Below are 13,368 nucleotides of genomic sequence, written 5' to 3'. Positions count from 1 at the left end.
AGCAGCATTTAAGGATTTGCTTGGACATGCGCCTATCTACACCTTACTCATCTCAACAAAAGGGAACTCCATATACTTTGCTATTTGGATTTTCATGCATTTATACTGTATTAAATACCTAGCTACTTTTTCAAACCAAGATTACATTTCAAACATTCATTTTTCAAAATCAATGCATCCGAAAGACTAGTTTAACTAACAAAACACGTCCTGCCTCAGCCCGTTTCTTTTTCTTGTATTGCCATAGCCATTTCCCATCTGAGCTGGTGTAACTTAGGCAGTCAGCATTTTGGAAAAGGGAAGTTTCATTTTACAGTTAAAGATGGTAACATGCTCCTAGTAGCTTTCTCCAGCTGATGTTTATCAAACTTTAAAAAAAAAAAAACAACAACCAAGGTCTGTGTCCCTATAGTTACTTATTTAGCAGCTGCTCTGCAGAGTACAAGGAAATCCCCCCCTCGCAAGATTCATTTAGGCAATGAGCACATCGTAATGCTGTCATCTGAGTTCCCAACACCCTAAGAGGTATGTGCATGCTCTTCATAGAATCATTGAGGTTGGAAAAGACCTCTAAGATCATCGAGTCCAACCGTCAACCCAACACCACCATGCCCACTAAACCATGTCCCTAAGCGCCTCATCTACACGTCTTTTAAATACTTCCAGGGATGATGACTCAACCACTTCCCTGGGCAGCCTCTTCCAATGTTTAACCACTCTTTCAGTAAAGAAATTTTTCCTCACGTCCAATCTAAACCTCCCCTGGCGCAACTTGAGGCCATTTCCTCTCGTCCTATCGCCAGTTACTTGGGAGAAGGTATATACCTTCGCTATAGGTAAGTGAAGACCACAAAACATTTTCAGTATGGGCACATAACTTCTGCGATGTACACCAGGGTGTGACACGGCTGTACAGAAAAAAACCCTCTAGGCCACGTCTTTTGGCATGAAAGGAACACAAAACTGAAGTGATAAATCCCATTAGCAGTTTTCAGAAGGTTTTGCCCTGTCCCCCCCTTTTTTTTAAATAAATAAAATTGAGTCCTTAGTTTCCAGATTAAGAAGTATTATTAAAAGTAGTTACAGACCCAATTATAGCCCTTAAAACACCACCAAAATGCACTACAATATTCTTTTATTTAGTTTACAGAAGAGTCTATCAGTACAGGTTGCAGAAAGAAAATGTTTAGTGCTATTTACAATTTGTTTTAAAACTCTGCTCTATACAAATTTAATTCTGATCAGTATGAACAATATTTTTGTAAATCTACTGCATATAAAGCATTTCATCAAAGCAGTAACAATGAATAAAATAACCTGATTACATTTGAATGATGCCAATCATTCGAAAAAACGATTACACAGAACATCTGTAAGAGTTGTGGACACTTAAGTACAGAACACAATGTCAACCTGTGACTCATTTTTTTAAAGGCTAAAGCTATTTATATGGAATATTGTTCTATTATACTACACGCCAATCTATATTTAACTTCTATAGTTATGTATTTTATAAGATTTTTATTAAATATATTCTACACATATTTGTAGTTTCACCCAGGAAGAATTCCTCCCCAGTGAAAAAATATAAAATCTTTTATATTTTTTTATTTTTATTTATTTTTATTTTTACAGGTTTAGATGAAACTAGCTCATGCTTTAGTGCTGTGCAAATTTCTTTAGCATATCAACGTTTAAATTATTGATATGAAATAAAAGAATGGCATCCTTTTTAATTATGTATGCCTTCAAAAATCAGCTTCTGATTTTAATACAATTGCAAGCACTAATACCAAATGCAGATTACGTAAAGAAACAAAACTAGTACTATGGCAGAGGTCTTTCTTTTTGCTTTTTAAACTTTAATAATTCTTTTGAAGTCTCTAATGAGTAAGCATGACACTGGACACTAAGGTACAGATGAGAAAATGACTGAAAAACACCAATTGCCAATATTCAAATACATAAAATTGGTTAGTAAATGATGTTTTCTAACATTTATGCACAATAATAAAAGCCTATGAACTACAGGAAATTACCCCTCCCATATTAAGGCTAGGAAATGCACTCTCTGCACTTGTTTGTGCTGTCTGAATAAGCACTCAGCTAACGTATGAGATCAGAGTGCACGCAGTAACGAAAAAATCAGTTTCATCAGCCCTCTACAGAGTGCTTTTAAATTACAGGCACATAGTTTTTTTGTTTGTTGCAGTGAAAATATATATAGTTAGACTTGGTTTAGTTAGTATTCTGTGCCAGTTCGGCCACCAAGGTTGACTTAGGTAGAATTGACTTAACAGTTTTTCCTTTGATTTGGCCATAAGTAAGATATGTTTTAATTATAGATATACTATTTTCCAGTGTTGCATTCTACATTGTAGGTTATTACTAGATGTCTCAAATATTGTTAGAGATCGTTGATGAGAAATATACTGTCAACCATATTTAGTGCAAATTGCATCTAGAAAGCTTGACTGGTTAGATCTGGTTAATGGAGATTTTTGTGGTATAGGTATAGGATTCCTGCTATGGAAAAGAACACATTAACGTTTCTGGAGATTGAATTCTTTCAAGAATTGATGTACTGTAAGATTATTCAACAAACAAAAAGCAGGAATTTAAAAAAAACCGAACAATGAAAGTGTTCATAGATCTTTTTCTTTAAAAAAAAAGACTAATGAGACAGTGTTCGTGTAATATTTCAGTTCCATGGATTTACAGACAGGCTCTTCCTACAGGTGTTTGAAGCAAGGTAGGGCCTCTTCTATTCCAGCAGCATGAAAGACAAAGACTATATTACATCACACTTAGCAGGTAAAGCTAACAGGGTTTACAGGATTACACAGCAATTGCTTTCTCCAGTTTTTTCACGGTTCCTTTGACCTGTGGAGCAAGAAGAAAGTTTTGTTATGTGCCATTTCTAAAGCAATTAGGTTGTTTTGTGAGTATGCTTGACACAAGTATGTTTTTTATGATTTTTAGTAAAAAAATTTATTGTTATACACATGCATACATAACTGAAAAATAGATCAGGAGTATTTTTTGACAATACAAATGGAAGATTTTAAGGTTTGACTAAATTTCTGCATTCTACAAAAATGCTAAACCAGAAAGTTAATTTCTTAGTTTTCTATAAACAACGTGTACAAAAGCATTCCAAAACTTGCCTCACAGAAGACCACAAGGACTTGACTTTTCTCTACTATGAAATACCCAAAAAGCCTGCAAGAGATCTGACCGCTTTGCTATGTACCTGAGTAAGAAATACCTCTAGTGCACAGCGTACCTTGAGAGTTTGGCTCTGGCAATGTCTCTCTAGCCACCAAATGCATCACTGTTGTTTTCCCAAAAGGCAGTTTTAATGCTGCAAAAGGAGAAAGGGAGATTTATTAATACATCACAGCAGTCGTCTTTCTTCAAAACACCCAACTGAAACTTACTACAATTGGATTAGCGTCTGTTCAAAAGTTCATACTGTTAGGTTTGAACTGCTTACTAAACAGATTTATAAAGGCATTTCTGGCTACAGGTTTGCAGATCAGGGTCTTGGGACCTGACAATAATCACTTAAAACATTGTGTTCTTAGGGACATGATATTCCTCTTCTGAGTAAAAGTAGAAGTGAGCATTCACGCCAAGACTCAGGTGCTAAGCACTCTTTATTGATAAGGATGCAAAAAAGTGGCTAATTCAGCCACTAAATTGTTACTCCTGAGAAATCAAAACACTGAGCCACTACTGCAAAACAGATCTTCCTAAAATGTCCTTTGATCCACGATACAGATGTTCTGAAATACAAAATGTCTGCATCTTGCCTTTTAATATTAACCTGTAACATCAGCTGCACGTGAAAAGTACCCGATTTAAAACATTTTAAATCAGGTAAGGTAGTTCTCACAGTGCTGCCTTTGCGAGCTTTAGTAACACAAAACAACAAAATTGGATCTTTCCACAATTCGTTCTGCTTGTTTCTGAAACTAAAATGATCATTTTCAAATTCTGATTTAAGCATACCAACATAGTGCTATATTTATGGTTTTAGCACTGTAGTATAATATTTATCAAAACTTCTAGTCTCCTCGAAATGAAAGGATTTTCTGTTGCTCATTTGATTTAGCAGATTCTCATTGCCAGATTCAATATTCTGAACTTTGACTTCTTCCAATTATTTGGGGGGTGGGGTGGGTATTTTTACAAGTTCTTTACATAACTTTAGTTTTGTTTCCTCTCTCTAACTCCTAAGATTAAGCATCTTTCTTGATTATTTTTCTGAGAAATGTAAGGTAAAGATGCTCTAAGTTTTGTCCTCCCTCCCTTACAGAGGGAAAAAAGTTAGTGATAAATGTAACAAGAATTTAATCCTAAATACACAAATCATTCTGACTTAAGTAGAATTTGTCCTCTCAAATTCAATTTACATCTTCTATTTTCACATACAGTGCACCGAGGCATTTTAAGTGAATAAATGAATAATGAATGTCCAATAAACCTGAAGGTAACTGAAGAGAAAAATGCCCCTCTCTATTTTAATCACTACAGCACAGATTCCAAATTCAGTAATAAAAAAAATAATCAAACCTAGTATTTGGTTACTACGTGTGTTCAATACAAGCCTAGCTACAACATTGCTATTAAATCATGTTCATTGCCTATGTATTTGTTTGAAAAAAATGCAAGTTATGATTAAAACACAGGTATACGCATGCGGAGGGATACACAGCTCCACAAGCTTCTTTGAAGCAGCTGTACTTTGGGAAAAGCCATCTCTGTAGAAAGTCAGATGTGAAAGTTGCTTAGTTGACTTGAAGCACTGCCTGTGCCTGCAACTAGAAGCTGTTGATAGCTATGATAGGTCCATCTGACAAGGATGAAGTATTTTGGGTACTTGATTCTGTGATGCAACTGAAAACTCTGTTATGAGCATCTTCACAGCCTGTTAAACTCAATGGAAAAGGATTGTCTTCGTGACATAAACTCTTAAGAAGTCATTACAGAAAGAGCAAAATATTACAAACTAATCACATTAGGGACATCTTTCATAATATCAAGACACTTGAGTAGACTTGATTAGTGCGCTGTGGAGATTATTTAATTTAAATATTAGCATACTTTTACTTGATTACTGTAAATAATTAGTTTCAGCTAGTAGTTTGCGTGGTTCACATAAGTTCTTATTAGCAATTTCCAGCTTCTTGCTCAGAGCACCATGACAGAATCTGAGCACCCTCACCTATGCTCAGTAATCCTTTCTTGCTCATCTTCATTCTCTCACCCCTTTCTCTCACTTAAACTAAACTTGTATTTAATTCCTTTCCCATCCATTCAATTCCACTTTTATTCCAGATTTTCTATTGTCAGAATCTACTTTTCACCCCCTCTTTTGATACGTGTATGGCACAGGGTGGGTTGGCTTCCCTTCCCCGCTCCCCAGTAAATAAGGAAGTTAAAAGTTGCTGATTACCATTACCTAACAAGAAACGGAGAACTGTCAACTATGTGTTACCTCCCTGATTAATATTATTTCAAATGCAAGCTGCAGACCAAATATTTAGCTAAAGGATGAAATTTCCTGTTGGACGCTGAACGACAGCCTCTGCCTTGCTAGCTAACTCCCCAACCCTTAACACAGGCAGGACACAACAAAACAGTGTGGCTCAAGCACCGCAGGCAAGAATGGCACAGCAAGCTTTACAGAGGGGCCTATTTTTCTTTACCACTTCCAATGCCATTAGCTCTACTGTTCTTGTAGTGACAGTCCATTCAGAGAAGCTGGCAAAAGAGATGGTTTCTTTAAAATAAAATTTTCCACTCAAAAGCCAGTTTTTTCTATCAAATTGTCATTTTTTGATGCTTAGTTTAAAGGGGTATGAAATTCGTAAGATGCTACGTAGACGTGAGGTTACAACTAGAACGTTACAACGTCATTTTTAAATGTGAACAAAAACGGACTCCTGTGAAAAAAGAAAACACCAAACTGTTTCCGTGGAAACCTGTGTTTCACTAGTTGATAAGGTCACTTTCAGTACACAGTAGGTCCAAATTCCAGCCAATATTTCCTAATCACCTAAAGCAAATAAAACACTAAGTGCTATAACTCAGTTAGAAAGCTGCAGATAGAAAAGCTCAATGGAACTGTATTATAACAGCATAAGAAACTAAATATCATATTTAGCAAGAAATTCCCCCCACCACCCCCTTTTAAAAATAACTAGTTCACTTAGGGTTACATCTAATGAACACCACAAACTGAAGTAACAGTCTTTTCGGGCTGCTTCATGAATTGCTGTTCCCCTTTCAGCTGCATAATCTTACTCCAGATAACTTCATTAGTACTGAAGTAAGCCAATGTTTTAGGGGTTCTTTTTCTTAAAACAATACAGCAACAAAAAAAATCTTTGAAAACCACTAATATACACGTAAGATCCTTAGGGTAAAATCACGATGATTAAATTGCAACACATGAATGATTAAGAATGAACTAAAATGCCCTGAACCCAGGTGAGTGTTCAAAATCTATAGGCCTGAGTTAATGCAAGAGTCAACAGCATGCAGCTATTATTTTTCAGCTTAACTTGTTAAACAATATATTAAATATATTAAACAAATATTCAAAGTTGTTTCAGATTTAGACAAATGTCACTAAAGGGAACAAGCACTGGCGGTCAAGAGCAACACCTAGAGATGAATGGCAAAGAAAAATCGCATTTAGCTATCCTTGCCCGGAAAATATAGGGTAAGACTAGCATCTCTAATTGCAGAGATGATCCAAGACTTAACATTTGTCTTTCAACCCTACTCTAACGGCTACTAGCTGCACTCATTGGCACCTGGTAAACATACAAATTAAAGAGTGAATAAAAATTTCAGAGTTCTCCCAGCTGAATTGACAATGATCTTGTTTGTATATATAACAGCATTAAAAATTGATTTATATGGAGAGTAAATCTATTCTAGAAGTACATCACTAGCCAACATTGGTAATGACAGAAAGCAAATCAATGGCTATATCATCCCAGTCACTTCTTCATGGAAAGATCACTGTAAGTGTTCCAGGAATTTTCTTTTCAGGTTCATCTCAACTTCAAAAGCATTTCATTGGTGATTTTGTATTATATTCTCCTCTCTGTATTGCACTCACATACCAAATGCATGAACAATCTGAACATACAGAGAAAACAGAAGTATTAATTTATTTTTGAACTGGCACAGAGAAAAGTCTCATTTTATTTAGTCATTGATATAGTTGCTATTCACACTGGCAACTTTTATCCGCAAAAGGAAAGATTATTGTTACAAATTTGTGTCATCTCTCTAGCAAAGATTCGCATCAAAATATATAATTGGGGGAAAAAACTTGCCACAAGGGGGCATAGTTGAATTGCATTTCCTTAGCATACGAAGTGAAGCCATTTACTTTTGTTTTCGCATAACTATGCAATTGTATCCCTGGGAGAGCACTGGACAGCAAGAATGCTTCCCCTCATTCTCATTCATAGGGTGTTTTCATTCATTGCACTAAGATTTAAAGTATTGTTTAACCAATTATCATAAAGTTTATCAAACATTTTAAAATACTTCAGACATGTATGAAGTAGCTTACCCTGCAAGTGCAGTGTAAGAGAGGTGGAACAAAATATTCCATTTAGAAAGACAACAAATAAAAGCAGCGTTAGTGTTTCTTTATGCAAGAGGAGACTTGACTTAGCAGGTAGTACCTCCCAAAGCTTAACAACTAGTGGTAACAGGAAAGACAAATACATAATAAGATACAATGTCACTCTATGCAGAGGAAAAATAGTATATAGCAAGCTATACTGTGATCTTGAACAGTAAAGTAGTATTTACTGCACTGTAAATAGATATCGCCTTTGCCTGGCTGTAACATGCATGATGAAAATTATTTTCATACCTCCTAATGTCACATTGCCATGAAGAAACCTCCCTTGATAAATAAGCCGCAAGATATTTGGACTGCTGACTTGTTCTTCTTCCCAATCTGAAAAGAAGCGAGAGAATTTTCACAGTTACACTGTAATAAAAACATCTTTTGTTATGTCTCTCACCTTTACCCAGGAAGAAAACTAAGAACAGGACTCTCTTGCATGAGGCACTAAAGAGAGAGCATAGGCTGAAGATACAGAAAGATAATTCAAGGCTAGCGCTCCTGAAATCTATTCTTAAATTTAGTATTTGACATTGGGCATTGAAACACATAATTTTATGCCTGCAAGTATAAATATTACTAACTAACTTCACAGATTGCATGAGATATTTAGCACACATACAAGTCCTACAGAAAACAGTTCATAAATGCAAGTTGCTTCCTGAGGCTTAATACCCACTTGACTAGAATTGCCTTAGTTTCTTCCCATTCAGAAGATTCTCAAGCCACACTCCGCCTCACCCTCTAACTGTCTAACCGGAGCCGTTCTCCAGCAGTGGGAAGCAGCCACACACACAGCGAAAGCGCATGTGATGGGTCATTTGAAATAGGATTCTCAGATCACAGCACTGAGAACGCTCTGCAGGCTGCTCAGCGGTGTTCGGTGATGGCCAGATCCAACCAGTTAAATGTCCAGAGGGGCCAGTGACCTGAGCAGCCCCCAACGGTCACTGCGGAGAGCCTGAACAGAGGGCTCTCACAGAGCAGACAGACTGATACATTTTAAGGAACTTCTGAAAGGACAATCTGTGGATGTTCTTATGTGGCAAACAGTGATTTGGGAAAAGCAAGCACGCATTTTCCTATAATGCATTTCCTATAATGCTTAAGCTGTCATAAATCATTTATAAGCTTAAATGATCTTTTCCTACTCTTTTACTGTTCCCTGTGACAACGTGAACAACAAATAAATCCACACTTTGCTTTCAGAACAAATATCATAAAACATTGAAATGTTGAATTTAAATGGGCTCTCTGGGAACACCGTGTCTTCTGTTTCTTAGCTGACCAGATATCTGGGAACAGCTCTTCACAAGTGTTCTCTCTTTCTGCTTTTATAGTGTCTATACACCAAAATGAATATTCAGCAAGGGATCACAACAGGCAACAGAAACCAACCTGCTCACGGGGAACGCACGATTAACATACAGGCAGTGGCAACTGGCACCACAAAAGGAGAAGAACTGAAAAGCGGAGAAGGGGAAGCATTTAAAACAAAAGCCACGGCTGCAGAGAGTGTACGGAGAGGCATCTGGTGCGAAAAAGCAAGCAGGCAGAGAGGCGGGCAGCAGGAGCCACCGCAGCCCCAGCACTGCGCAGAACGCTGCGGAGGCAGGGCTGGTATCAACAGCAGAGGCTGCAATATCCGCGGGTGCTGCCATGTGCCTGGTTTATAAGATTAGATCAAATTAGGCAACCAAAGCTATTTGAATTTCAAGCATTTCCACTCAGGGTCTGATTCAACAGTCTTGCAATTCAAGCACGTGCCCTTCTTGCTATGCTGTGAAGTGGGCTACGTTAAGGATCTGAATTATCATACTGCTAGGGTAAACGATACATAGGAAGATACCAAAAATTTTTTTTATTTTTTTTTTTTTTACTCCATACAGTCTGAACTCCACCATACTATGGCTGTGAAGAGAAGTTCAGCCAGTTTACAGTGCCATAATGATGTAAAACAGCAACCAAAAGACGACAGACGATATTTTGGCACGGGTATTTGCTCATTGTTAAGCTGCCAATCCACCCATCCTTTTAATTTTTGCTTCTTGGCTGGCAGTCTGAAACATTTCTTTCTGACATGATTTCAAATTTTAACTTCCACTGATGACTAAACGAACCAAGGAGAATATATTTACCTACGACTATTTTTTTTTTGTTTTAAAGTTCAGCAGATAATTGCTGTACGAGAAAAAAGTTAATATTATTTAGAAGAAAACGGGGGGTTTTTTTGGGGGGAGAACAGGTAACCTACCTAGATTATATGCATTAACATAAACTTGGCGTTTTCCACTACAAGTCAAGAGATCTTTAATTAGCAACTGTACTGCCAAAAGAGGGAGGACAGGTTTGCCTTAATCCTGCCAGCATGTGACTGAGGATATTTCATGATGTTTTTCCCACCATAAGAACATGACAAGTGAAAATGGTGGTAAAAACAATCATTTAGTATCACCTCTATTTCAAGGAAATTTTAGTCCTCATCAAGATTTCTCACTCCTGTGGCAAAGAGCAGCAATCTCAGTCTGAAAACAGCTAGTGGGCTAATGTTTGTGAAAACCTATAACTATTCTGAAGTAGATTTTTCCTCAGTCTTTTAAATTGACACTATTCTTTGCACAGGCAATTAACTATTCATCAAGATTTAGAGCACTCCCTCAGGACAGCAGGTATTTGAACTGAGGCTTCCATGTCCAGTTCTGCTTTTCTTTTTCTTTAAAAAAGAGACTTTAAAGTCTGGGTTTCTTCCCAGAGACTTCTTCACAAGACTTGGAACATGACGCCACATGTTCAGGAATAAACTGGAGTAAGAAAAAAAACACAGTTCTGCCTTTACTAATTCAGATGAAAGTACACAAAGAACATTTGGTCATGACAACTATGTTGTAGGCACACATTAAAATATGTACAGTAGCTACACAGATGCTACACCAACCAGATTTCTTAGTGTAAAAGTGTTTTACATCTATATCTAATATTTCAGAGGACTAAAAACCTCCTCCTTCATTACATCTTTTACTAAATACATAATGCTGTATCCCAGCAAAACAAACAGCAAACAAGTCCCCTGAAACCCTGTTCTTTCTGACCTCAAAGACCAGTTTAAGGCCTAAAATATGGATTATCAACCCTAACTTCTTGGCATGAATTATCATCCACCATGCCTCTTTGACAAAGGCACCACAGAAACAGATATTGCAATGTTTTAGTTTGTGTAAATAGTAGGTTTTTTTAACATCAAAACAGTAACCCAAATGAAGTCTTGTACCAAAAGAAGCATTTTCTTTCATCGTATGTAATGCTATGTCTGTGTTTTGGCTATTTTCCCATTAAATCATAGTCAGGGAGAACAGAAGCACTTTGTTTTTGTGGAGCTATTCAGATATGTGGATACACATCTTAAGTTTTCAATTCCATTTTCTGAAGCTGGTATTCCTGCATAACACTAAATACATTCATACAAACAACCTCAGTTTCCCTTGGTCTTTTAATGTCTCCTAAAATGTTCTTTTATATTTGATTTTCTTCCTGGAAAAATATCATTATTACAGATCCTTTCCAAGATAAGGCAGTAAGGAAGAAGTACTTCAGACTCAGTTTCACTAATGTGTTCCTGTGACATGCAATGTTTTACATTAACTGTCCTCACGTAAGAGGTTTTATATCTCCAACGTTTCCTCACACTTACTAGATCCTCTAACAAGACTGATCAAGAAAAGTGTCTAAAGATAGGGGGAAAGAAGTACTTCAGTTTGGGGAAGCAAGTTTTACAAATAAAGTGGGAAATAGTCCAGACATCTAAAAATCTGCCCAACCGAAGAAACAGGAAAAAAAAGACAAGGTGACAATTGTATTTCTATATAAATCTATGCCCAGATACACAATAAACATACTTAATTTGAACGCTGAGAATAGAGATCAGTTTATTGACACCTTAGACTGAAAATACAGGGAAGCTTCTAGCTTGCCACTTAAAAAGCCAAAGCCACACAGCTACTCACCCATCGGCCAGTTGTCATACACATGTTTTGCGATATCTGCAGCAGAGTCATTCGGTGAAAACAGGAACTCTTTCGTTTTCCCACTTACCAAGATGAGGCGCAAATTTATCTGTTTAAAAAAAATGCAGTATTAGGAAAGTATCCAGAGAAGACTTAAACTAGTATTATTTTTTTTAAAGTCACAGAAAAGTTGCCATTGGTTGTAGAAGAAGATTGATCCAAAGTGATTTGAGAAAACCGGTTGTGTTAAAAATAGGTCAAAGAGGTCAATAAAATTTTGTTGTTTACACATAACCTAGGAAGATTAAATTCTAACTGGCTTTTTTGACAATAAACACCAGATTCTGATAGGTAGTGATTGGATCAACTGTGCCATTAAAAAAAGCTCTCAGCAGAGTATAAAAAAATTCCAGCCAAGACACACTGGCAACATATCTTCTTGAACAAAGAGGAAAAATATAAACCTGAAAAATTAACCTGAACAGAGAGCACTAAAAGTATCAAAATTTGCATCTGAATAGCCTGTGAGCCTCAGTAAAAGCCCTAGCACACTCCCTCCAGTATGGTATTTGTCATCCCTGATCTCACCCACTGCATCTCCTACAACACACCAGGGAGTCAGACAGCATCCTTCCTCAGTCCCAGCTACCACAGAACTTGAATCCCTCTGCCAGTCTTCCAAACCCAAAACTTTGTTCCACCACTGCCTTTCACTACAAGCAAAGCGGTTGAGATCCACATGCAATACAGTAATAACACCACATCATAGTTTTTCTATCATCGATTTCCTTTATCTAACCATCAGCATCTTCAGCTATAATTTTCCTTTCTTCTATTTGCAAGTTACTGAATACAATTCCTTTTCCATGTAGCATTAAAATAACCTGCATACAGAGCTCACTATGACATTACTTACAATGCAAAAGAGATTAAATTTTGGCTCCTCAAGCAACTGCTAGCAAGGTCACGAAATGTGTTTGGGTAGCTAGCACTTACCAATGCCCATGGCAAGCAGGACTCTAGATGCTTCTGTGTTTTGGCCTACAAGCCTAAATTGCATCAACTTTTAGCAAGACTTTAGCACACTAACTGCTTGGATACCTTTTTCCAAATCACACTCTTAAAATGAGAACCACAGTTTAAGTTGCAACAAAGCTTTCCTTGTTTGAATGCAGTAAACCGTTTTCTAGATCAAATACCAAAGGAAAAATTTACAGCGATGCCCAAGTTTTCAAGACTTCTTCAGAGTCAAAAATCTCAGCACATCATATCCACTGAACGTGACGGCCCTGCCTCAGTTACCTACTCATCACTTATTTCAGAAGTTCTCCAGACAGATTGTCTATTCTCTCTTGAATGCTTTGGCTTGGATTCATCCCACCTATCTTTAAGTACCTAATTGAGGTATCCAAATTACAATCTCTATCATCCTGCACACTTCAAGGTCGATGAAGAAAATGACCCCTCCAAAAAGCAATTCAGTCTCTATTGCAAAGTGTAGCAAGGATAAAAAGAGTTAGCATAAAAGGGCTAGGTTCCCCTCCCTGTCCCCCTGATAACGCCCTTCAGAAAATACAAGTTCTGCCATTAGCCCAGGAAAGAAGCCAAGTGGTAGCTGTCTCTGAGAAAGCACCAAGTCACTGTAAGAGTATTGCTGCATACCAGGAAATCATGAAAAAACTTAAAGGAGAGAAGCTGCAGGAA

At 37.1% G+C, this 13,368-nt stretch overlaps 1 protein-coding gene across 1 annotated transcript in view; it reads right to left on the bottom strand.

Annotated features, from left to right (window-relative positions):
• Positions 1-1,118: 1,118 nt before the first annotated feature.
• Positions 1,119-13,368, bottom strand: part of UBL3 (ubiquitin-like 3) — a 57,937-nt gene continuing 45,687 nt past the window's right edge. The window contains exons 2-5 of the mRNA XM_009327744.1: positions 11,665-11,773; positions 7,910-7,996; positions 3,287-3,364; positions 1,119-2,883 (exon numbers count right to left, since the gene is read on the bottom strand). Of these exons, the coding sequence (XP_009326019.1) occupies positions 2,831-2,883; positions 3,287-3,364; positions 7,910-7,996; positions 11,665-11,773 (327 nt within the window). The 3' untranslated portion in view covers positions 1,119-2,830. The remainder of the gene's footprint in view (positions 2,884-3,286; positions 3,365-7,909; positions 7,997-11,664; positions 11,774-13,368) is intronic.

Source organism: Pygoscelis adeliae, unplaced genomic scaffold (assembly GCF_000699105.1).
Source record: "Pygoscelis adeliae isolate BGI_AS28 unplaced genomic scaffold, ASM69910v1 Scaffold14, whole genome shotgun sequence".
Classification (NCBI taxonomy): domain Eukaryota; kingdom Metazoa; phylum Chordata; class Aves; order Sphenisciformes; family Spheniscidae; genus Pygoscelis; species Pygoscelis adeliae.
This window is presented reverse-complemented; position numbering and strand designations above follow the sequence as displayed.